The sequence below is a fragment of the Notothenia coriiceps genome, unplaced genomic scaffold, assembly GCF_000735185.1.
Source record: "Notothenia coriiceps isolate Sejong01 unplaced genomic scaffold, NC01 NC01_scaffold00034092, whole genome shotgun sequence".
NCBI lineage: Eukaryota > Metazoa > Chordata > Actinopteri > Perciformes > Nototheniidae > Notothenia > Notothenia coriiceps.
Window position 1 is genome coordinate 39,849 of NW_011366793.1, and position 26,647 is coordinate 66,495.

At 40.6% G+C, this 26,647-nt stretch overlaps 2 protein-coding genes across 9 annotated transcripts in view; one reads left to right on the forward strand and one right to left on the reverse strand.

Moving 5' to 3' along the window:
• LOC104961952 (transforming acidic coiled-coil-containing protein 1-like) overlaps positions 1-24,050 on the reverse strand; it is a 29,445-nt gene extending 5,395 nt beyond the window's left edge. The window contains exons 1-6 of one of the 6 annotated variants that reach the window (XM_010790321.1): positions 6,408-7,019; positions 5,054-5,163; positions 1,704-2,372; positions 1,109-1,640; positions 574-615; positions 153-216 (exon numbers count right to left, since the gene is read on the reverse strand). In XM_010790321.1, coding sequence (XP_010788623.1) covers positions 153-216; positions 574-615; positions 1,109-1,640; positions 1,704-2,372; positions 5,054-5,163; positions 6,408-6,568 — 1,578 coding nt within the window. In that variant the 5' untranslated portion in view covers positions 6,569-7,019. Of the gene's footprint in view, positions 1-152; positions 217-573; positions 616-1,108; positions 2,373-5,053; positions 5,164-6,407; positions 7,020-23,920 lie in introns of those variants that run through there. The other 5 variants (XM_010790318.1, XM_010790322.1, XM_010790317.1 and 2 more) reach the window with 5 other exon arrangements.
• aggf1 (angiogenic factor with G patch and FHA domains 1) lies at positions 11,596-18,784 on the forward strand. 3 transcript variants are annotated; one of them, XM_010790314.1, is made up of 16 exons: positions 11,596-11,685; positions 11,771-11,832; positions 12,324-12,517; positions 12,680-12,779; positions 12,881-13,092; positions 13,305-13,436; positions 13,552-13,752; positions 15,673-16,123; positions 16,276-16,384; positions 16,583-16,634; positions 16,722-16,823; positions 16,913-17,078; positions 17,281-17,363; positions 17,457-17,584; positions 17,668-17,767; positions 17,866-18,784. In XM_010790314.1, the coding sequence occupies exons 3-16, from the start codon at positions 12,332-12,334 to the stop codon at positions 18,109-18,111; spliced, it is 2,268 nt and encodes a 755-aa protein (XP_010788616.1). In that variant the 5' UTR covers positions 11,596-11,685; positions 11,771-11,832; positions 12,324-12,331; the 3' UTR covers positions 18,112-18,784. The 3 variants fall into 3 exon arrangements, with proteins under 3 accessions (XP_010788616.1, XP_010788615.1, XP_010788617.1); XM_010790313.1 differs by having other exon boundaries at positions 11,616-11,832; XM_010790315.1 differs by lacking the exon at positions 15,673-16,123 and adding an exon at positions 13,955-14,024 and having other exon boundaries at positions 11,617-11,832; positions 17,866-18,782.
• Positions 24,051-26,647: the final 2,597 nt, after the last annotated feature.

Sequence of the window (26,647 nt, forward strand, 5' to 3'; positions counted from 1 at the left end):
TTACGTGTGTGTGTGTGTGTGTGTGTGTGTGTGTGTGTGTGTGTGTGTGTGTGAAAAAGTTCGGCCGAGAGGTTAGACCGCTGCTGAATAATGGGAAATGCAGTGTCACTGCAGTAAGGTGTAACATTTCAGATAAAAAAAACTACCGTTACCTGATCGCACACTTCAAGCACCAAGGACTGGCTCTCATCATATTTCTGAACTTTACAGGAGTTCCTACAAAACAAAAACAGTGTGATTCAAGATTCAGAACATATAGAACAAAAGTGGAGATTCATAAGAATATAACAACTGTTTCTACCACCATATAGCTGCAAGCATTTTAATGCATATTAATAGATGGCTCAAAAATAAGCTACATACATAGACTATAATTATACTAGCGCTGCCAAACTTCTGGAGGGATCACAAGGCGGGAGAAATTAACTTGATGATGTATGGCCTTGTGAGTTGAGGTGCAAGCAATGATTATTTCTCTTAAATGCTCCTTCAACAGCTCAGCACATGCCAAGATGAGAGTAACATGGAAAGCCAGCATGCAGTAAAGAGAGCTTAGATAGTAAGAGTACTTACAACAGAAAACAGAGAAACTTGACTTGCTCAGAGGTCCCCGGGCTAATAGAGGTGGACGAAAGCAGAGGTCGGGGGGGGGGGTTGCGTAACAGACAAGAGGAGGAAGGATGAAAGATGAAGGGGATATTGATTTAGGGAATGGAGAACAGATCAGGGGGAAGAGACAAAGGAGAGAGTGCGAGTGGCTTAAGGCATTGATCGGCATGTTAGATAGTTGAAAGATTAAGCAAAACCCAAGATGCCCACAGACCTGGAAAAGTTTAAATTAGCATTGCAGCTATAAACACTTCTGAAGGCCTATATATATCCTGTTTGGGAATTGCATCAATGGGCAGTATGCAGTGTTAAGTGCTTAGCGTTAGTTCAAAGCAAAAATTAGCTGCCAACACATCCAGCCTAAGAAAAAACTTAGTGGAGTTGATCTAAACCTCATATGACAAAGTATCACCTTTTATTGTTGTTTATAATGTTACAGTCTCAAAATGGCAAACTCTTGGAGTAAAATAGAAAAGGTTTTGTTCTCCTTTAGACTTACTCGACTGCCCTCTCTTTTTCTTTCTTGGGAATCTGCCTGGCTTTCTTCTCTCCCGCCGGTTTCACTACTTTAGGTTTGCCCACGTCTTTCACTTTCTTCTCCGGCTGAGGGGCACTGCTGGACGAGTCCTCGTTGGTAGTATTTTTGGAGGATTTAAAAGGGTCCACAGAGTCGTCAAAATTGTCTGGATCAAAACTGTAGGAGCTCTTAGGGAGCACTGGAGAGGTGCTCGCTGTGCTGTTGCTACCAAACGGATTGAAGTTGGGGTCGTCCCACTGATTGGGATCGAAGTTATAGGCTCCTGATTTAGGGATAGGAATATCGTCTACGTTAAGAGTTGCAGTTGAGTCTGAAACTGGCAAAGCAGTTTCTGGAAGAAGATCAGAAACCGGTTCTGACACTGGTAGAGAAACTGGTTCTGTGACAATGGGTTCTGGTGCTTGTTTAGAAACTGGTTCTGTGATAATGGGTTCTGGTGCTGGTTTAGAAACTGGTTCTGTGATAATGGGTTCTGGTGCTTGTTTAGAAACTGGTTCTGTGATAATGGGTTCTGGTGCTTGTTTAGAAACTGGTTCTGGTTCTGGCTTAGAAACTGGTTCTGTGATAATGGGTTCTGGTGCTGGTTTAGAAACTGGTTCTGTGATAATGGGTTCTGGTGCTTGTTTAGAAACTGGTTCTGGTGCTGGTTTAGAAACTGGTTCTGTGATAATGGGTTCTGGTGCTGGTTTAGAAACTGGTTCTGTGATAATGGGTTCTGGTGCTGNAGCTGGATCTAGAGCTGTATCTAGAGCTGTATCTAGAGCTGTATCTAAAGCTGGATCTAGAGCTGGATCTAGAGCTGTATCTAAAGCTGTATCTAGAGCTGGATCTAGAGCTGGATCTAGAGCTGTATCTAAAGCTGTATCTAAAGCTGGATCTAGAGCTGTATCTAAAGCTGTATCTAAAGCTGGATCTAGAGCTAGAGCTGGATCTAGAACTGTATCTGGAGCTGCAACTAGGACAGGCGCCGGGTCTTGGAATGGCTCAGAGGATACAGCTGTGCATTCAGGCACTTCAGGCTTTTCATTCACTAATGATGGTGCAGGGGCAGAGCCCAAGGCCTCTGGGAGATTCTCTGGTTGCCGTGCGGGCAGAGTCTCAAAGTTTACCTCCAGAAGGCCACCCATGGGCGCCACAGGCTCATCCTGACCCATGTTGTGGCTGAGCCAAAAATCCTGATCCAACACAGGAGCAGTCACTATTAGCTGCTCCTCCTGATCCACATCTAAAGAAAACATTTGAGAAAAAAAAGAATTAAAAAATATATATATTCAAATGCACAATATCAAAATTGCATTCATATTTCTTGCCTATAATTATCTCTCCAATCAAATCTAAACTCAGATGTTAGTGACATCAGATTGGTTCCTAGCCAGCTAACTGTTCCTTTTGCTGCTGTTGCCATGGCGATGTCCTACTAGAAACCTTTTTTGCATTAACAAAAAAGAGAAATAAAAATAAAGACCTATGATTTATTTTTAGTTGTGTTGACAACAGGGGGGTGGAGTTATTATAGCCTCCAGGGAACCCTTTGACACATCAACATATTTCACTACGCCTGTCATACTCGCCATATTCATGTAATATTATGTTGCTAGGAGACTAGCACAGTCTGCTGTGTTCCTACCTAACTCTCACATTAGCAGAGTGCCCTTTAGTAATCCTGCAGTCCAACATGCCCATACAAAGATTTCATCATCCAAATCCACATGAATATTCATTAGAAAAGTACAGGACTCCTTGGTGTTCTCTCACTTGTTTTTTTATAAAGGGAGGAGCATGTGGAAGCAGGGATAAACCTCACTTGGCTGCAGGAAAGTGCAATATGTGGTCTAATTTGCTTGAGTCAATTTAATGGCGTTTACCATTTTGTCATGATATACTTAATTTGTTCAATAAAAAATACTTTGCACCTTTGATTAATAGTTATTTACATCAGTCAAACACTTATAATTATTATTAATTAAAGCACTTTCTGTTATGTTTTTTAAATCACAACAATTCTAAATAGTACTCAAATAGTAAATATAAAAAAATATATAGAATTAAAATGGATTGCCAAATGTAATTTTATCATTAATTTCACCACAGATGCCTCTTTCTATTTAGGAGACATACTAAACAACCCTTAATTATCCATTTGTTTATTACCACTAGGTGCCTTTTTGGCCCTGACAAAAGTATAAAAGTATTTAACAACAGTCCCCATGCAATATACTCATGCTGAAGCAGCGATGGAGACTGTGGAAGGGCTTACACAGACATAGCCATTAGCATGTTTACATTTAAGGAGTTTCTAGGGGCACTTCAACTCCCGCCTGCCAAACTTCCTCATTCACAGCTGCAGGAAGGGATGTTTGTGGGTTAAAACAAAAGTGAACTCACTCTTTGCTACCCAACGGTTGACCTGAACAATGTGCACGTTTGAAATGTTTTTGTAGCCGTTTTACACGAAGGATTTACTCCTACCAATGCTGCCTCACGTCAACACATGGGCCGTTTCTCAATGAGGAGTATACCTGCCGCAGAGCCACTATTTCAAGTATACTACGTCATCGAGTGGCGCCGAAGGACTGTTTAAATGCATGTTAAATGCCCAGCATTCAGCGCCACTCGATGACGTAGTATACTTGAAATAGTGGCTCTGCAGGAGGTATACTCGACATTGAGAAACGGCTATGGTCTCCTCAAAACCTCCTTAAAAAGCGGGCTGCATGATAGTAACAGCCTGATAACAATCTTAGTTCAGTCCCTCCTCTATCAGTTACCAATACAACACGAGGTGAACCAAAGCTTTTGTTGAACCTGTTCCAGAGCGGAGGCCGTGCACTCTCTGCTCCAGGCTCCTCCTCTTAGTGATTCAATGGACAGCGCTTTCACCATCATCACACCCAAACCTCTGAGTGCATACCTTCTGACATACCAAACATGTTTCACTGCTTAGGTGTTACTCACCTTAGTTACCGCTAATAAAAACATTGCAATTCATCACATTGATATGATCCACAAGAAAATGGTGTAACAATATTATGCATTATAATCAATGTCTATAATCAAACAAACTTATGATGCATTAAATAAATTGCATATAGTATATAATATCAATGCATTAAGGCATTATAGAAAGATTATGATGTACTACAAGTATAAGAATTATAATGCACTATGGTCCATGCAAAATAATTGTCAATAAGTATGTAATATCTAACCTTATACATTATTATATAACGATTTATGATGGGCTACAGTGTGTTAAGATGATTGAAAGTGTTAATATACAGTACTTTAAGCTGATGTTGTATGTTTTTAATGCATAAAGAGAAGGCCATCATAAAAACTGTGACTGAAAATCTAATATTGCCATAACTTGTCATGGTATCTTTACTTACAGGCCGATAAAAGTACAATCAAAGGTAAAATGCAGAAGGCAGGTACATTCTGGACAAAGTCAGACTGCATATGTATCCAATTACTCTGGTGTGGTGAACCTGATACGCCTCGCACACAGTTCAGGCACAGAAGCGGAGTTAACCTAATCCAGCATGTGCTATTTAAATGCTTATTTTATCATATAAAGATGACGGAGTTTTCCTTTTGTTGACTATCAAAGTGTCAGCCAAATGAAATGTAATGATGTCTGAACATTCAGGGCAACATAAAAGGACTCCTGACTTCAACATAGACTCCTGTTACCATGGCAACTTCAACGAGGGAAACTGGGTTTATAATATGTATATCAAAAGTACATTTCTTTCAAACGGTTTAATACAAGTTTAATGTTAATGAGAACAGCCTGCTACCGGGGGGGTTTCTGCAACGTGTTCATGTCTTCAACAGTTAGATGACTTTGCTCCTTCTTATCTTTCTCTCTATTTCTCAGTGTTTTTTGCTCAGCAGTTGCCCCACCTGTTTTGTCTGCATCAGTGTTGTTGTTCTCCAGCTCTTCGGGGAAGGTTGAAGGAGAGTGGACAGGAGTCGATGCTTCAGGAGTTTCAAAATGACTCTCTGAGTCAGAGCTGTGGAACCCAGAGAGAGAGAGAGAGAGCGTGAACTTTACAAACATTCAAAACATGAAAAAGCAGTAGGAAAGAAAATATTCATTATATAACTGAGGAGTAGTGATCTCAATATAAACACTATCTACTCTAAAGACTCTACTTAATTAGCACTGGATTGAAATGTGCAATATGTGCAAGTGTAAGGACAAATGCAAATCATTTACATTGTACAAGATGTTCCCTTCTAGGGTTGTTCTATTTTCATACTTTTTACAGGGGGAACTATCAATTCAGAGAAGCAAAGATGGTACTGAACCTTGATGCACCCTAACAAGTCTCTACTGTCCCAGATCTGTCTATATTACACCTAACTCTCTCCTTTCATGCTGTATTGGGCTTCGGCAATACCCGGCACTATTTGATTCATGCTAGTAATGTAGACGAAGATTAAGATAAAGAGGAAATAGGACAGACCACTATTTCCTGTCAAATCTATAGCACTAACGTTTGAGACGGCACCATGCAAATGCTCTTTATGTATGCATTTTAAAATAAGATGTGAACATTGCAACTGAATCCAGCTGTCAACACACTTTACTCGTGATGTTAACATTGTGAAGCAACAACATTCAATTTTGATTGGATCACTTCAGGAAGCCATATCACAGTGAGTTCATTATTGGTTAGATAACTGCTGATAGTAAACAAACATTTGGGCATTTGAGGCTAGAGTGGTGATGGATTATCCGGTCAATCAAATATCTAAGTGTGGGAGAAAAAGTAGTGGGGTAAACATTTACTTTGAACAAAGGCAGAGATAACGTTATCAAAGCAGGCCCGAGGATAAGAGACAGGATAGGGTCGGGTGATGCTTTTACCATGTGTCATGTTCCTGAGCAATGATTACATCATTCAAGCAAACCTGTACCTGGCTGCATTGAAGGAGTGTGTGTTATATTTCTGTGCAGCCACAGAAACGAGGATGTAGTGCCAGCGAGAAAAACGTTCAGTTCAAACACAGTGATGGCATGAACCAAAGCCACACCAGAAATGTGTCAGCGCTGCATGACAACATAACATCTGACATTTAAACAACAACAAAAAAGGCTGATGCAAATAAGCCAACGGTTTCCCCCCCCAGCTTTTTCCAAACCTTCATCATTTCAGAGATTCCTCAACCTAACAGGTGGACACACACACATGGACATACATGTGACAATGCCCCCTCCTCCAGTTCAGACAGTATGAAGCACAACACTTGCCTGTAGCTTTGAGATCTCTCCTCCTCCTCCTCCTCCTCCTCCTCTTCAAGTTGCTGCCTCTCTTCACTGGCTTCATGCCCCTCTTCATCCTCCTCTCCCTCTCCCCCTCGCACTGCCGTCCACGTCCATTTGGCCCATGACACGGGTGACAGCCAAGACATCACTCCTCTTTCCACGGGGGCTATTCAACCCTCTCTCGAATCAAAGGACTCCCTGAACTGTTTTCCAGGGCCTGACGTAAACCCTTTTCTGTGCGTTTCTCCTTAGATTTCCACCCTGCCAAAGGCTCTCACATCTTCCCACAGAGGTTCTTTCTTCACATGAGTTCGCAGATGCCAATGAAATAAAAAATCATTTATATTCCCCCTCTTCAATTTGTAAAACCTCCGTCTTAAAATCATAAATTCTTCAGGTGCCTTCTCTTTTCTTTTTCCAGTCACGCTCCCCCTGCCTCTGCCTCGGTGGCAGAATACCACAGCTCTGATCAGCTGGGTTTCAAAATGCTGTTCTCCCTCTCTCCTCTGCTAAGCACCCCCTCCCAACCTCCATCTCGGGCTGGTCCACCGATAAAAAACACAGCGGGGGAGACAGGAAGCTTGAAGCTCTGAAAATGAATGCAGCTTCGGTTACTCAACCACACGAGTTCCCCTGTGGTTGGAGAATGGTACGATCCTGTCAGTCCGCTCTACCACTCTGAAGCAAAAGGAGGGAGTCAAAAAACAAACACAGAAGGTGGAGGAGGAGCTGGACTGTTGGGGCTCCACGTTTTATAGCCCATAGAGAGGGTAGGAATGTGGGGCTAGTTCTTTAAGCCTTCCCTGCTCCCCCAGGCTGCTAAACAGTTAACTGTTTTCTCCCATCCAGTGCTAGGCAGGCATGCATGACCGGGGAAACCAGTTTTGTTATAGCCCCAGGAGATCTACCTGATTCAATTTGTCTGCGGTTCAGACCAGAGAACAGACAGGGACCCAGGGCCTTCAATGCACTCATGATTAAGGGATCGTAAAAACCCTTTGTTGTTTTTGACACAAGCACACATTGCACTATATTTTTCTGTTTATCTGTGTTATTGTGTTGCACTGTTGGAGAAGCCTGTGACCTAAGATTTTCATCGGCATAACTACCCTGTAGCTATGTTCGTATGACAAAATAAAGAACCTTGAACCTTGTTGAATGCTTTTAAGAAAAAGAAGAATAACACAAGAGGACTGTTCTCTTAACTGCAAAAACCCAAGAGCCACTCCTTATTATCAACAACGGACTCTCCATGTAGATTAAAAGGCCCTTGACACACACAAAGATTTACAGCTTGTGGAAATAGTCTCAATCCGAAACACAGCTTCTAGTGATCTATTAATACCAGCTGATGATGGTGATGTGATAATATTAAATGTTTTTGTCAAACTACTTTTTCAGGAGTTGTGCTCTTTATGGCACCACTGACCAGTGGTGTTCCCCAGAGCTCCATCTTTGTCCCCCTGTTGTTCTCTATAGACTAGCTCTCACTGGGACACAACATTTGTTTATATTGTTACAATAATGAAACTCAGTTATTTTGCCCAAACTTTTGAAGGCCACCTATGTCACCTAATCTCTTTTCTATCAGAAACCCAAGACCTGGACGTCTCAAAACCAGTTAAATTAAAAATAAATTTCGACTCCACTTCGAGCGATAGAATTAACAAAGCACTTGTATACTAACAAAGGACTGGCTTATCTAAAGCCAGTTGAGTAGCACTTGAAATGTTTTGGCTCTATGAAACCTGATGTACTTATATGATTCTGTTTTCTTCAAGTTTGTATCTTCTTGGTCGAATGAACTTATTGTAAGTTGCTTTGGATAAAAGCGTAAGCTAAATGCAATGTAATGTAATACATATTAACTAATTGTTTTTTATGTTTATTAGTGACGTTTCTTGTCATAACTGTTTTCTAAATCATGCTTCCTTCCATATATTATGAAAAGCTTTTTAAGTGTATTCATATATTTATATCTAATGTCATGATTATTGAAGTCACTGTTTTCAAGGTTTAGCCACAGCACAATCTCTCCCCTATAGTTATAAAACAAATTATAGCTGGCTCCTATTACTGAATTGCTGCTACCCTAGGAGCCAAAGTGCGGTTTCAGATCTGACTGAGCCCTAACTCAAAACTAATGGTGCCTGTTTTGTTTTTGTAGTTAGGAATGCTAGTACAAGAACTTCTTGTTCGAGAATCAGTAACATGTTTTACTTCTAACCTGTCTTTAAAAAAACAACATATTTTTGTCACTTAAGTTGTAATACTATATGTATTATCTGTCCTATTTGTGTATTTCACACTTTATATTATGTTATGATTTAAGGGTAGTTAATTATTTGTATTTGTAGTGGCATGATTTTATTTAATTGTATTGTGCTGTCTAATTTTGATATGTTAATTTCCAAAGCAAAATGAAACACACAACATAACTTCAACATGCCCACAGCTTGTGTGCTTTTTCAAGACCACCTGTATGATACAGTATACTCACTGTTTTGTTAGCCTTTACATATAACAAGCTAATGCATCCTCTGTTTATTGTTTTATAATACTGTACTCCTTCTCCAGAAACTTCTCTTAGGTTTGGTTTGGCAATACAACAGCTAAAACTCCTCCCAAATTCCAATGGAGGAGCAGAGACACACACACACACACGTGCCTCAGTCAGACTCAGAGTTTCCACATTGGACCAAAAGGGTGGAGTTTGTCATTTGCCAACATATTTACTATCTGGCTTCTGGCGGGGCTTGAGGCTGGGGTGCATAATCGATCCCTGCTTCATTGATCATGTGAAAGTGGTAGTGATGGGGTAGTAGTACAAAGAGATTATCACTGGAGTCCAATGATCAATGTGTGCCTGCCTTTATTCTGGAGATAGTTTATCTTTCCTGTCTGTTAAATGTTGGCTAACAAAAGCAGCAGTCCTATTTTTTAGTTCACTGAACAACATTGGAGACCCTCAGTCGATAAGGCCTATTAAAACAAAGAATACTGTCTTAACACATATGAGGAGCCATCCTTGTTTATAATCCTTGATCAACACTCAGGTTTTATTTGAGTAATAAACAAAGATACAGCAAATGAATAACCTTGAGGTGCGATTATGGTGTATTTTCTGCTCTATGAATGTTATTTTTCAAAATAGAAATGGGAAAGATATTACACTCTGTTTACTTAGGTTCTTGTCTTATTCTTAATGGTTGCTTGTTGCATTAAGGGTTCAAATGACCCTCCATCTAACATAAACTCATAACTTTTAATTGCCACTATTTTTAGGAACACACTTAAAACCTGAAGTGAGCACCTCTGTCTTTTTCAATCCTCTCAGAACAAACCAATTGTTCCCACAGATGACAGCTTTATGTCTGTTTTTTGTAGTCTAAAAATGGCATCAATACACATCAGTAAGTAGCGTGAGGCAGCTGTGTGTATGTTTCCAGATAAAAGACCACCACAGCCACCAGACGTCTTGACTAGGAGTGAAGCTCCACCAAAATCCAAACACAACGCGAAAGAGCTCAGATTTCAAACACTGAGGGATGAACCCAAAAGCCCATTTTAACAAAAAACAGAAAGTGACTAAAAGCAGAAGGAAAAACAAGTCTGGCCTCTTCTCTGTTGCCACAACAACTCAAAATCTGCCCGCGCCTGTCCAAATGTGACTAATGACACATTTCTGTTTAGTCTCCATGTCAGGCTTAACATTTAGTAACAATATTTTCCTGACAAAGCTGCCCTGTCCCTTAACAGCTCAAGTGTCTGAAAGAATGCAGACATACTATTTGCACATAAGAACATGATATATTTACTCTTCAGTAGCATAGATTAAACACACTTGCCATAAATAGAAACAGTGTCTCATTTTTAGAAGACAATAGTGAAGCAACATCCTTACACATAGCCCCTTCTCTGGAGCCTAAAATAAGTGTAGGCACAAGAGAGTAGGAAGCAGATCAATTGTGACTAGAAGAATTGTTTTGTGTGTTTTGAGTAACAAAGGAGGAAGAGGAAGGATAAGTGGAACAAAGGCCACTGACAGAGATAATGTGTGCAACAATAACCATATGGTTGTAGTCCTGATTTGCCCTTACACAAGTGAGAGGCAATCTAAAGTGTCAGCTCTCTTATATATGGACAGTGATAAACAGTCATCAACAGTAATCAACTAACAGCAAGGACTGCAAGGTACTAGCTGAACATGTTTCGCTTTTACTTTATGTTGACCACATCCTGTCAGAAATGAGCAACTACCTTATCAAGCCATGAAAAGACACGATTTCACTCTGAGCTGAACAGAATCAGTGTGCTGCAGCAACATCTAGTGGGAAAATTGCATCGGCACACCCGCACAGTGCACCTAGCAAAGACAAAAAACATTGCTGAAAAGGCATTGAACTATTCCGATTGCAACAAACATCATCAATTTAAAAATACCTAATTAACAATATAAACACCAATACAAACCAACCTCTTACCTAATATGACATCAGCTGATTTGGAGCTTTAGTTTTGCGTATCTTTCAAAGAAATTGACACTAATTATTTGACCCCAAGGATTGTTTTGGGGGGGCTCATCACATAAACCTAGCTGGTAATCCAGGTTTATTTGCCATTGACTTCCCTTTAATTTAGCACCTTTTATAATGTACAATTATTCTTGCCTATTAACTGAGAATCTTAGCAAACTCATTACAAGAGACTCTAAAATCTAAAAGATTTTCAAGTCAATATCGTTTTTCCATGATAAGTAGGTACTAAAATCAAGCTAATTAGCATTCACCTAATGGTGTGTAAACGTGTAAACCAGTGAAAGTTATTCTGCGGAAAATAATTTCCTGGACTATCTGTTGTCCACTGCACTCTAAATTAATACATACAGAAGAGTGCGTTTGTGAGAAGTGAGAGTAAATTGAGCTTTGTATGCTATCTTGTGACACAGTACTTACCCGGCTCCATAGTAAAACACGTTGACTTAAAGACCATAGTTTAGAGCAAGTAGATTACGATACGGTCATTTGAACATAAAAAGGATAAAAGACGAAATAAATGTACTAAATAAACTGGTTTGCTGATAAACTATGAACATTGTTTCGTCGATGGGTGGCAGTCATGGGTGGCATTACATTTCCCGAGGATGTGTCAGATTGATAAGAAGTCCGCCAAGCCCGAAGAAGAAGCACTTCCGTTGTGACGTAATATTTGAGCCATAGCAAATGGCGGTTGAAAAGGGTGGACAGTAAACACGTTTATAACTGTAACTGTTTAAATATCATCAAAGCATGTACTCGAGTGTGTCGGATTTACAGAGCAGTTACAACATGTTTATTTTCAACTTTCAGGTGGGTTCATTTGTCGTGCTGACTGGAAATTCACTGCCAAAGACACGAAAACGACGCAAACGGTAAGAAAAGTTGCACTTTATGGCAGAGCTAACTTTAGCTACAGCGTTCGGTTGGCACAGTAACGCTCAACGGAAGAGGTGGGAGAAGTACTGTGATCTTGTAATGAAGCAAAAGTATGTACTTAGTTACTTTACACCACTGGGCCAAATTAAGGTCAGCGGTCTGTTAACATGTGTGCCTAATTAGGGCTGGTGCTGTGTAGAACAATTAATAGGCAGTGTAGGAGAAAGTATTTCAATTATTCTGAGTTCAAGTACCAATACCACACTATAAAGAAAGCATAAAGTAGTATAACATCAAAATACTCAGTTAAAGCAAAAGTACCTCAAATGTGTACTTAAGTACAGTACTTGAGTAAATGTTAAGTTACTTTCCACCACTGTTAGTAGCCTATGTAGTATATTTTAGTATGCATAACGTCAACGTTTGCTGAGTTAGCTTTAGTTTCCGCTCTGAAGTAAATTCTAAAGCTGAATCTCAATGTCTACAGTTGATATAATGGAGAACGAAGATGGAGAAAATGAAACTGAGTCTGAAGGGACGGAACTCCGTCTGAAAGTCGAGTCGTTGAAGCAGGAGCTCCACGAGTGCAGAGCCGAGCTGGCAAAGCTACAGAAACAACTGAAGCAGTCGGAAAGACTCCAGCAGAACACAGAGAGCTACAATGAAGACCTGAGAAAACAGGTCAGTGCATACTAAAGAAATCACCATTAATGATGGCAACACAGACGGTAAACGGCTCTGCAAAAACAGAGTTTAATCAGTCTAAATACTCATATTCCCATTATCATGTTATAACAGCGAGCATTTTAAGAGTGTATGCCATTTTGAATTGATCTGTTTCAGGTCGACCAGCTGAGCGCTGAGATTCATCAGCGAAAGAAGAAAGATAAAGACAGAGTTGACAGTGAAACTCAAACGGAAGAATATGTATGGACAGAAACTGGTGTGTTGATTTTGTATTTACATTACATACATTAATTTATCATTTATATTTTTGTCCAAAAGTGAGGACATAGTTACCAAGGATTCAATATTCCTTTGCAGATTATTACAACTACTACTATGGGGGCAGCACTCAGAACACAGAGGCTTCAGACAGTCAGGAAGGCCTGAACGCAGAAGCAGCAGCCTCAGCAGTAGAAGCAGCAGATGGCAGCAATGCAGCAGGGGTTTCAGCACCAAATGAAACAACAACAACAGCAGCAGCTGATGTTGATAACCCCACGCCTGACAACGGTGTTGAAGTCACAACAGAGGTTTGTTTATTATAAAGATACTTGAATAAAAAGTAACTGCACATGTTTCTTTTAACATCATGTCATGAAATCGATATTAGAATGCTTTTGATAGTTTCACATATCGATTAATTGAATCCTCCCTAAACCCATATACTGAAGTAAGGAGATGTTGATATATATGGATAAGTGCAGTTGGAGTTATGACTAATTATTGGCATTGTCTCATTCAGGAAGGTGATGGAGGATCCATAGCTGATATTTTGAGGGCCACTGCTGAAGAGGCTATGACGCAGACCGGGTTTGTCTTTGATGAGACTACTGGGTTGTACTATGACCACAGCACAGGCTTCTACTACGACTCGGTATGTCAAGAAACACCCTTTTCAGTACAATAAGGCTTAATATAGCAGAATATGTTGAGTAGCATATTTTTCTCGTACCAGTCATCTGAATTTTAAACTAATTTCTCGTCCTCAGACCAGTCAGCTGTACTATGATGCCAACACAGGCATTTACTACTACCATGATACAGAGAGTGGACGATACCAATTTCATTCCAAGATTGAGGTGCCTGCTGCACAGACTGCTGCAGAGCCTTGCAAAGAAAAGAGCACAGGTGAATGGAAGGGCAGAAAGTCAAAGAAAGGGTCCAAGAAAAGCTCCCACCAGGACAATAAGGTATGTTACATCCGTGGATCTCTGACTGATGCATTACAGAGATACATTTTATACTTGGTGGCTGACAGCGGGCTGATGACTTTGTAGTTCCCCTTTCTAAAAACTTAAATTAGTCATAACTTTATTGGTCTCAGTCTTCCAATGCTTGTGTTTCTTGAAATATGTAAGATTAGTTGACTAAAAAGATTGTCCTCTGACCTAGGTGCAAGAGGTGACTTGCTCATTGGCTAAAATGAAGATTTCTTCTTACTGGGATTCTGCTTCCCGCAAAGGTACACCTTTCCTTCCAGCACGCAAAGCAATACAGAAGATTAGATCAATACTTTTTCACCTGAGGCCTGTACTACGAAGCAGGATTTTCGCTTAGGGAAAACTCGGGGTTTCCGGTCCTACGACGCTGGTTCTCTTTTTAGCAGGCTAGATCTCCATGGTAACTTATGCTGAGCAGCTAACCTGCCCCGGAGCAGGTTAGGTTGCAGGCTCAGAGCTCAACTCAGTGAAAGCACTGCCTGCTGACCAATCAGAGCTCAGTGTGCGGAGTTTAAAGCGATCAAGTCACATTACAGGAGAAAGGAAATACAGAAAAACTGCCGTTGCAGGAAAGACGGCCGGCAAAAATCACCGACTGTGTGAACGTGAACATTAATAGAATATCACCTCCCATCTTCAGAGCAATCTGACTATTATAACATTACGGTTAAGAAAGCTTACTTAAATATCTGCCACAACATAAGTAACCGGATCAAAGTAACAGTACAGTCCGCGGCATATCACATCATAATGTAACATATTTCCTTATCTGAGTCAGCTTCTTGAGCCGTATCTGGCCGTGCAACACTCACAGTGTCACATACTGTATGCAGAAGTATTATTTTAAGCAACACATTAAGTTGACGAAACACTCGAGTCAAATGTAATTAAAGTCAGACCCACTCGTGTCTTAGACGGACGGGGCAGTGATATCATAAACCTGTTGATGTACGCATTCAAACACTTTCTCTTTTACCAGCTGTATTCACCTTGCAGGTGCAACTAAGTGGCTTTTATCCTGGATAAAGTGTTTAAGTCATGGATGTTTAAAGTTTAACTTCTTTATATTTGACTAAAATTATAGTTGACTTTTCATTCAGGAAGTATGGCGCTGCGCTGTCAGTACGCTTCTCCATGTTTGTGATTGGTCGAATGCTCCAAATACCACTCCTCTCATGTGAACGCGCACCTAACTAGATAGGGCACGGCTGGTTTGAGCGATCCACTTAATATCCCGTGTCGTAGTACAGTTTAGCGAGAGCGCGTATGTTTTGGATTAGGCCAACCGGCTAACTCAAACATATCCAGGTTAGGTTGAACCAGCTTCGTAGTAGCTACAGGCCTCTGGACTCTTAATTCAATATTTTTGCCATCACAGTGGGGTGAATTAATACTGATAAAGCACTCCTAGAGTTCAATGAAGGTAGTGTTACTCGCACAAGCAGCACTTTAACATTTGTTGGTCTATATCAAGCTTTAAAGTAAGGGATTACATTTTTCACACAATAAATGTTAGGATGGCAAAGTAGTCAATTATAGCCCAAGTGGAGGATAGTTGTAATTTATTCATAAAGCATTCCTTTCATCTTGTAAGATGACAAAAAGGCTTTTGTGTAATTTTAAGAGTCTGTTTTTAAGAGCTCAGCGGCATTAAACCACAAATGATTAAAAGTTTTAGCTTTGCTTATGAGTCTGGGAGCAGAGTAGAATTAAGATCATTGTAGATTTCCTGGTGTCATTTTAGAGGTCTATAGGTAATTGTCTTTGAAGACTGAAACTATGTACAAACACGGTGTCAGACATGAAACATGGGATCTACAAAGCCAGCCTGCCCCCTGTCAGTGAACATCACTGAAGATAGTAAACTCACTGTTGACTGTCTGATGACAGGAACTCAAATTTGACGAGGTGAAGTTGGAAGAAGAAGAAATTGACTGGGTCGAAAGGCCAACGACCAAGAGGAGCACAGAATCCCGAAAACTGAAGCGAAAGTCTTGCAGTCCGGACACGGCCTCGCGTAGAAAAGACTCTCATAAACACAGAGCGGATAGCGACAAATCTTCGTCAAAGAGGAAGAAGCAGAAAAAAAGTTCCCACGATGATGATAAGGATAAGGGTCGATCAAAGAAGAAAAGTAAGAAATCAAAGACAAAAAAGCAGAAGAAGAAAAAGAAGAAAAGCCCGGCTCGGAGCGATGATTCAGATGATAACAGCGAACCAGAAGAGGGTGAGCTCACTGAGTCGGAGAGAGAAGAGTGGGACTCCACTCCCTCGGTCTCTTCCTCCAGCTCCAGCTCCAAGGAAAGCTCGGAGGCAGAAATGGAGACTCAGATTAATGCAGGTGAGAGGACGAAGCAACTAAATTCACAGCCAGGCCCGCATCCAAAAAAACATTGTACTTGGGTGAAGTAGTTTAATCTGGCTGTAATTGAGATGTCATTGTTACTATCACTAGCTTTTTGAGGCTGACATGTTCCCTTTTGTTTTTTACAGCCAAAGAGATATGGCCACCCTGTGTCAGAGTGACAGTGGTCAGATCTCCAGTGATGCAGGTCGGCACTCTGTTCATCATCACGGCCACCTCTCCAGCCACCATTGGCAGGTTTGTGCTATTTCTCTCTTGTGCATGTTGTTATACGATGGGTTTACAAAGGTAAACAGGGAGGTTGCTAACAAAGAGAATGACATGGCTTTAAGAAATAACCCCCCTGTGAAAAGTTTTTACTCACTTAGTGAAAATATTCATATTGATCTCTGGGTAAGTTAAAAAGAAAACAACCTGCTGTCTTTCCTGTCGCAGAGAGAAAAGCATGGACCATGCAATCCTATTACCAGAATTGGGAGTCAGCAAGGTAACTTTTTGCTCTTCTAATAGTCCACGGATCTTCCTAATTTATTTGCATTTGTGATGTTTCTCACTGAACTGTGTTTGGGTCCAGTTTCACGCAGAGGTGTACTTCGACCAGGAGCAGCAAGGCTACATGCTGGTGGACCAGGGCAGCCAGAATGGAACAGTCATCAATGGCAACCGGATCTTGCAGGTCAACATTTGATCTCAGTTTGTAGCCTTTTTTTTTTTAAAAGCCCTTAAACTCAGTAATGACCCTATCAATGGATCTTCATACTACAGCCCAAAACCAAGTGTGAGCCACAAGCACTGATGCACGGCGACGAGGTGAAGATGGGAGACACTGTGCTGTCCTTTCACATCCACCCAGGGACTGACACCTGTGATGGCTGCGAGCCTGGCCAGGTGATGGCCCACATCAACAAGTACAAGAGAGAGGAGAATACAGGTGAGCCACCTCATGAGAAATTAGTTTTAAGTGCAAGTGTGACAGCCAAGGCTTTAGACACTTCGTTTTTTCTGTTGTCGGTCGGTCACATTCTCTTGGTCACGATTGAGGGGATTCATAAAATGTGTCAATGGTGAACTGATTAGAATTTGGCAGTAAAAGGTCACTGAACTAATTAGCGATTCTCTGTATATTTCCAAAGCCCCTGCTGCTCCCACCAAAGAGGACAAAGAAGCACTGAGACAGAAGGAGCTGAAACAGATGAAGGCCAGATATGGCTTGCAGGTGAGTTTCATCGGGACTAGCATCCTTAAGTTTAAGCTTTAAACGTCTTGTTTCTTCATGCAGCCAATCACCTCTGTGCTTTTCTGTAAACAGAGCAGTGAGTATGAGGAGGCCAAAGCCCTGAGGAACCCCAGGTACCAGGACCGAGCGGAGTCTCGGCGACAGACTGTCGGTAGTGAGGGTGTTTTCCAACGAGACGATGCACCTGCTTCTGTTCATCAGTAAGTACATTGCCCTTGACTATATTGGTAACAAAAGATAATATAAGATGATGTGCTAATCAAGTATTACTCGTTTCTTTTAGGGAGATCAGTGAAGTCAATAAAGGACGGAAAATGCTGGAAAAGATGGGCTGGAAGAAAGGAGAGGGGCTGGGTAAAGAGGGGACTGGCATGAAAACCCCGGTAAGTCGAGTTCTGCTGATGCCTTTTGTTGGCAAGTTGACTGAAAATGTATTTTAAGTCAACTTAATTATTGTTCTTTTTCCTTCCATTCTGCACAGATTCAACTGAAAATCAGGAAGTCCCAGTCCGGTTTGGGGGCTGGTGTGGCCTTATCTCTAGACGCCGCCTCTGTGACCAAATCAAAGTCCCAGAAGAACTGGGAGAAAGCGCGTGAAAGATTTGCCGATACGTGCCAGCCTGATGTGCCGTCACCTCAAACACCAAAGAACAAAGCCTGGGTGAAAGGAGAAGAGACGGCTGACACAGAAGCAGGGGTTGAAACAGACGGCCAAAGTTTAGAATAGCTCGACACAGCTGGACGTTTGACTTGTATCACTGTACTGCCCGAGGAAACGTGATATACTGCCTTTACATTAGAAAGCAATATATAAAATATATTTTACAGTCGTCGGGAACAGTCGCTGAAGACCCTTGCAAACAATCTGAGCTGGTTTACTCAGTTGTGAAGAACTAAATGTGTCACCCTGATTTTTCTGTCAACGCTACCTGTCAACCGGTTTTCCAATGCTGTGTCAACAGGATTTGTGAAGTCACAATCTGTTTGTATAATGTGTTGGTTCCTCCTTCTGTAGAGGTGAATTGTGTGGAATGTTACAGTCCAAACACTGAGGAACACAGTGAGCGTGTTTCAAGGTCCAGTGTGCCTGTAGCGCTGCCTCCCAGAATAAAGGCAACATGAATCGCCTCGAGCTAATATTGACACGTTGGAGCTATATTTCTCACAATGAGATTATGCTATGATGACACAAACGCGGATCTGTTGGAGACGATCCTAAAACACTAATCATGTTAAACCAGTCTCAACTACTGGTGTGTTGTACATAAAATAAGAACATGCTCAACCACTGTTTCTGTTAATGATATTTTACTTGGCATTTTGCATGAAAGCACATGGACATACTTTTTTTAGGGCCAGTAAGCAAACAATTTTAACAGTGTCTGTATACAGTCTTATCTGGGAGCTCATGGGTGTGTGTGTGAATATTTGCATGTGTGTGCAAGTTGCGAGCTTGAACAGAGGCCGCTCTAAAATTAAATGGAAAAATAATGCAAGTTTAGTTAAATCCTCAGTATTGTAGTTTAGTAAATAGTATACGTTTCACTACTACTTCGTTACTAAAACTGCATACATATTCACAAATATGTTCAGCTGAAAGCAACACACATCTCAAGTCAATGAATGGAAGTGACAAAAGTTTTTTTTCTGTTAAGAAGTCATCATCCAACAGGTGAGGAATTTGACTCACATGACACTGCTGGTGTGACTCCTTGAGCTGGCTCGCCTGCTGCCCTTCTTCTGGCTGATAGTGCCACCCATTGTAATTCTTTTGGTCGATGGATAGGCAAACTGGTGTATTCCCTTAGCTAGTGTGCACACTATCCTGCACTCCTGAGTAGCAGCGCTTCAATGCCGTCAGCGTTCTTCTTCTCTACTGACAGGTGGGTCCTCCCTCCTCAAATATCCTCCCTCAACTTTACCATCAGAAAGTAAACACTCAGACGCTGTCACCGCAGTTGTGTAATCAAACTGGGAGGGATCAACTTGTGTCTTCTGTGCCCGGTTCAATTGGGTAGAAAGTCTCAGCCCCATAAAAAGATGTGGTGAGTCACGAGATAAGTGGGAATTTGTTCTTCTGTGAGGGTGTTACTTAAGGCTTTCCAGAGATCTGGCTTGACCAGTTCAGAGGAACACTGAGACACTGTTTCTTTCAGGGGAAGGCTTCTCTTTATGTCATTTCTGCCTCATGTAGGGCAAAATCAGCAGATTGGAGTGAATTCATGGCCTGTTTTGTGTTAATGATGTTATAGGATAACAGTAATTGAATCCCTCTTGAAGTTCAGTTCTTGTAAAAACTGCAGGGTACACAGAATGGCTAATCTGTGCAACAGTGCATGTTAATATTGTAGGGAAAAGATCACTTCGCTCACAGTTAGAAAATGTGAATATTCCTGAGGCAACTTGGATTGGACTCTCACAGGCAAGTGGGAGCACGTTTTCTTTAAGCCTTACTATAGCTATAAGTAACTGAAGGGACAGGCAGTGTTTTTATATTCTTTACAATTGTTCAAAGACAAAGCCTCAGATTAAACACTAATTTATAATCCATAGTATCTTTAACACACAAAATAAATGGGATATATGGAAGCGGAAATAAGTACTTTTGTTTTTAATTCATTTTAAGAAAAATGTGTGTGAAAAAACAAGATATTTTTATGAAGCAGTTTTACATAATTGTAGTTTATAACCCTGACGCAGATGAGGAAAATGTAACTGCTGTTTTATTAACCAAGTGGGATTTTTACAGTCACTAAAACTTGCCATTGCACGATCGGACTCTCACATGACACCTTGTTCTCCGCCCCTTAGCGTTTGACTGGTCAATCACATACATGCACAATCACACAGACTTGTCACAAACACTGGTGTGTCCTGCATTTAAAAAAAGAATCAGACAAAGAAGAAGGGAGTGTCTCATCTCTGCAGATAAAAGAGGTATGTTTCCACTGAGGATGAAGGGTTTCAGGTATTTAGATGAAGCTTGTTCTCAATCTTGATAGTCACAACAGAGGCAGAAGTTATTAGTGGAAGATAAGTACTTTTCATAATCAGATCTTCTTACATGCAAGATTAAAATCTATATCACATATTGTCTAAATCAAAGTAATATGTTTCTTATGCTATATTTATTTAACATTTAGTCTGTTTTAAAAAGAAATGTACATCATAAAAAGGATTTAACTAATTTTAAGTTACTGACCATCTTTGAAATACTTTGAAATACTGTTCTTCAAATATACCCTCGGTCTATGGCCATAAAATCAACTTTAATTATTATTTGAATAATCATTTAATGTACATTTTTCCATTATACAAGAAGAGGAGAGTTGTCCAAATGGTAATCTTTAAAGTTTTATTGGATTGTTTCACTGTGTGAATAAGCTGATTTAATTATTCACCAGACAACAAAATGTGCCATTAAATATGCTTTTTAGATGTATTATTGTTCATAAACATTGACACGATGAAGCACTGATAGTTACGGTTGTGCTCTGTGGGAGCCCCTAGTGGCGAGTGATAATAGCGCAGCCTTATCTATCACAGACGGGAACGTCTGGGAACGGGATTCTTACGGGAATTGGAGATAACTGAAGCTCCTGAATATTCAGGAGCTTCAGTAATCTCCAATTCAGAATCCCGTTCTCCTGGAATTATTTGAAGTTCATGTTTATGCTGACTGAATTGCTAGATTCCAGGAACATCTAGTGAGAACAGTACAGTTATCATGTTTAAGTAAGATATGGTACCACATCTAGCTTCTTTTATAAGCTACTTTTAGCAATAGGATATTTTATGAAAATGGCCTGGTCATCTAAAGTTCAAGGAGTGTAAAAGGTTAGGGACTACAGTGTAACAGTATAATATCTAGCTCCACTCTGCCCCCCTGTGGAAGCTGGGGACAGAACATTCCTCCTCATCTGTCATGAAGTAAAGCTCTGCAGTTTAAATTGTGTACTGTAGACTTTGTCAGAGCGACCACACAGTAACAGTAAGAGAGCGACTCCTTCATTATCATCATTCATAGTTTGCCTGCACAGGGCAGGATGTCATTCATTGTGATCATGGTGAAAGGCTGGGCTCACTGCACTCTGTAATTTAGGGAAACTCACCTCATAAATACAGCCCAGTGACCGTGTCCCTGTTTAAAAGACTGGAACTGGAGTTGTGTGCGTTTTAGAGCTTTCCCAGTGTGTTGTGCTGGTCAGAGCTGACTGCAGCTTGTTGTACTTCACAATGTGTTCATCTGAGCGAGTCAAACAGCTGTGTGGCAGAATTGTGTCATATTCACATAAACAGTCATGTGAGTGATCACAACAACAAAGTGAAGACAATAGCTACAGACAGATGGGAGTCCTCTCTTTGTCCACTATGGTATGTAATGTTTCACTACAACCAGGTGGACCGCAGAAACGTGGTGCAGGGATGAGGGGATAAATGGAGAAATATAGACGGTGTAATACAAAAAATGATAATTATACTTCAAATGAGGGAAGGCCCAGCGTGTGTTGAACAAAATGTTGATGCCTTTGTGCTCCTTTACATGCTATTTGTAATCTTCAGGGAAGTTAACTATTTTTTTACCAAACATCTACACACGCACACTGTATCACTGCATAAAAGGAAGTATGTATTTCTTCGGTGCTTTTAGAACCGCAAGCCGACGCCAATCTAAGTTCATTATATTTGAGGGTCAGACATTTCTACTGCCAACATCTCAACCACTCAGTTGCCAACACCAACACAACCTAGATATATATGTTTACATCCAAAATATGAATTTACCAACCCTAAGAATATATTTGAATATTGTTATTGTTGTTCTTAGTTGAAATGCAGGACTTTTAATTGTAACAGAGTGTTTTTTCACTGTGGTATTGCTACGTTTACTTTATAAAAACATCTGAATACTTCTTCCGCTTGTTTTCAGTCTCTGTCTTTGTGTCAGACAGAAGCAGAACATCACCCCAGCCAGACTCAGCATACTTTCATTTCATTTTAACCAGACAACGTGCGTCTGCCTGCGTCTGCAACTCTGTGTTATTGCAATCTCAGTCTGAGCATGTGAGTCCATTGAGAGGCATGAGACCAGAAGCGACACAAGTCTGAGAAACAGTTCTGTGTTGACTCAACTTCCCCCCACACTTCCGGCTCAGCTGGCCCTCCCAGCCGCGTCCGTCCAAACTTGAGCCTCTTTAAATCAGAACAGAACACACTGGCTCAAAACACGCAAGATTGCACCATTTTACAACTTGAGATTTGGGCACACAGAATGCACTTGTTGGCTGTGAATGCTCGTGTGAGAGGAAGTGGGGGTTTACATGCCTGATAGTTCACAGATCATCCGACTAAAACCTTTTGGCTGAAAGGAAATTATCCTCATTCCAACCACATTCCAGTGTGAATATGTTTTTTACCCTCCTTCAGAATTATCTTTTTCATGCTAGGAAATTAGATAACACAATTTGGTAAAGAAGGCTCTTGCTAAAAATGGAGTGTTAAAGTAAAGTGTGTTATATAATCCTATTAAAACTGTTATAAGACTTTTACTGTTTTATATGAAAGAGAAATAGCCCTTCCATAAGTGTTTCATGCCATGTGTCTTGTTATTAATACGTCCAGATCAGAATTCCTTTGAGACAAACTGAATGGAAATTCCAACAAAACTATGGCTTCCTCCCGGCAAGTGACTGAGCCGCTGTTGAACGTCTTCCACCCTCTGCCTTTCCTGCTCAGACCCGAGCCTCTGGGTGCCTCCCTGTGACCTCATCTTCCCAGAAAATCTTCCAGAAACCTCAGCAGCACTCGCTCACATGATGCAGCCTCGATTCAACTTGTCCAACAACAAGAGACCGGTCTTTCTTTAAAGAAAAAACATATAGCCTTGCTTATTATACGTCAACAGCACTGATGGTGGTGCCCCAGCAGCATGTTCATTCAACCAGAGTATCAACCAGTGTGTGTGTGTGTGTGTGTGTGTGTGTGTGTGTGTGTGTGTGTGTGTGTGTGTGTGTGTGTGTGTGTGTGTGTGTGTGTGTTGAGAAGCATCCTGTTTATACAGCCTGGGTACCGCTGCCTGCTGTGACAACCTAAACAAACCACATTTTCAGTCTGAACCTGATTGTTCCTGCCAAAGTTTCCATTTCAATCTTTGTGACTCATTCCTCCTTCAGCTCCAAAGTTTTGGTGACCTGCCTGTTGCTGTTAGTCTTAACATGAACAGCATTAATGAACAGAAGTACTAAAAAGCTCGGCACATCACACACACCGCTAACTGCTGGGTCGACTAGTAAAGGGTATTATAGAATCATGAAAAGAGGCTTTGTGTTCATGCATAAGACAATAGCTCCCACATGGCAGCAGAACTTTTAAACCAGACACAGCAGTGAGTCATAAGGCATACTGTCCAAAAGTCAGCAGATCAATACCAGAAAGCACAGTAAAGCAAACATATACTCAAAGAAAGCACAGACTGATATGAATAACGGGGCATCTGACAGGCAGACATGCTGTCACAGTTTGAGTGTAAATCATACCTCTGCTTCTCTGAGGACTGGGATGGATCTGATGGGATGTTTGTGTCCTTTCTTCACAACACAGAGGATGGAAAAGGTCTTCGTTCCCTGACAGCGGTCCTGAAGGGAGTCTGTGCTGTGACTGCTGTTGGAAGCGCCGGTCTCTGAGTGAAAATACTTGTTCTCTCTGCGTGGCGGGGCTTAGTCCATGTGGCTGGATGGGGAAAGGGAAATGAACTTTCCGGGCAAAGAGCCAAGAGCAGAGTGGGTTTTTAAAGACACAGCATGTTTGCAGTACTATATACAGATCAGGCACACTTTACACAGAGTAACAAGTAAAGACCTTTCCAGCTTCTGTATTTATCAAAGTTAGCATTTAGCATTACAATGGACCATACAACACTACATTGTCAAATGATCTAAACTTAAACTAACATAATAGGGTCACATTAGTAACACTAGCAGCTTGAATCTACAAAAATGCAAACAACTCACACACAATCTCACAGAATGTCCTTCTTCTAGTGGTGAAATGTGAATGACTTACTTTTCACTGTACTGTGCTTCTACTTTCCTTTTCTCCAAACAGTTTTGAATGCCAAACTGTTTCTTGTTCCAGAGTGTTTTAACACATTGGTATATGTTCAGTTGTCCTACATTAAGCCCTTTGCAGTGCATGTTTAATAAACAAAAATGCAGTTATAGTAATAGTAACCAAATCATTTAAAGGTAGGAGCTCCAACAAGGCGTTTAGGACAAAGTGAATACACATACAGAGATGCTGTATGAGAAAACCAATGTGATTTTGGAACATCGAACAATGTAAATCTATTCTAGTAGACCTCAACAATGGAATTATGATCAGTAGAAATGGCCATGACATGGGACCTTTAAGCAAACACAAGCAGTCATAGTTGTGAATAAGTGAATTGATGTCTCCCTCTTTTGGTGAATCATGAGAAGGCAACTGCAACAGAAAACAGCTATCATATTGTACCTCTAAGAATAAATAAATAATAATAATAATAATAATGACTTTGCTTTATCATATACGTTCATCTCTATTATTTTTATTTTTATTGTTTTTGCCAGTCTGAAAAATAAGAAACCAGCTTGAACTAAGGCTTAAATTAAAATGAGAACATCACAGTGCAACATGCTAACTAACTGCTTATGGCATGGAACAATTATGTTTATAGTGAGTCCATTTGTAACATTAATTATCGTCATGTTTGCTTTCAGGAAACACATGACATCACCTCTTCATCCCCAGGGAGGCAAATCAGAAAGCTAATGACTCTACATAGGCTCATCACAGCAGAGCATCACACAGAGGCACTGCAGCAGTCCACAGTCTACTATGAGCCGAGGTTTTCATCACAATATGTGATGAGATCGTTTTCTCCTCTGCTGCTTCTCTCTTACTATAGAGCAGGCTGGCCTCCATATGCATCTTCCCATAGCCCCCATTAATTCCCACTGTAGCCTGGCAACAAGCTGCTAAGCTTCACCACTTCAAGATGAGGTGATACAAAAAGGCTTAGTAATATCAAGATGTTTCTTACAGTTTGAGGCCCTGAAAACCTGTTTTCTCAACTAGCTTTTGTGATGACAACGTGAACACATTTGTCTTTTTATACCTTTAACAGCTTTTGGTGAAGTCACTGTTTAGTTATTTATTTATCTCGCTCGTTTGAGGTTGTTAAATTACAGTAGGGGGCTCTCTCAGTAAAGTTTTCACTGAATGCTGAAAAATAGAGGATTCTGGGCATGACAAAACATATGAAAGAGAGAGGCTGCTGGATGTATTGCACAAAGCACACTTATAACAACCCTGAATATTTCCAGATCAATAATGTTATATGCATTAGGGACAGAAGATAAGTCAGATGTGGTGTGCCAACACATTTTTTACATTTTGTATCAAAAAATGTCCAATACCAGGACATTAAGCTATTGATTCTATGCATTTGCAGCATTACAAATATTAAGTAATGTCACATACTTCTGTTAGAGCTGGTGAGTTGTTGTTTTTTACTGTCAATCAAATCTGATCAATCTCTACATGTTCCTGATGACAGCATGTAGCAGATCAGTCAGCATCTGCCCCTAGCAATCAGGGTTTTTGAGAGTTAAACTGTGAATAAGTAATAGCTTAAGATTCGTTTTGAAAACTTTGATTCATCAATATTTAATGTTAAAGTAAAAGCCTTGATTTAAAGCCAAGTTTTGGGGAGCTTACATATTTGCTGACATCCAGCAGTCAAACCTCTTGCCTTGCTGGAATTACATGTCGGACACTGTGACATGGCTGGGTGCCACAAATGCAGCAGAGCACACTTCTGACCACGGCCAACCAAAATTGAATATCAGTTACTAGTTACACCTGCAATATCCAATTGGCCCCTTGAGGGTACGGTAGCAATGTGCTGTACCACTCGTTAAGTTGATATGTTGAAATTAATGCAACAAGTGTCTTTTTTTACACATCAAGTAGATATTAAGCAACATAATCATTCAATTTGAGTTGTGTTTGTTACAACCTGGCAAATCTAAGTCCAATATTCATTCTTTTTTTGCTCTGGTTTTGGTCTCCACCAACTCATGAAGGAAATCTCTGGTTCTTCGCAAAGTAGCAAGCACAGGTAGCAATATAGTGTAGTTGGGTCAATGGAGCATTTCCATTGAAAACACCTCATTGCTGCAGTTGAAAAACAATGCAACTAGAGGGATGAAAATGAACCAAAA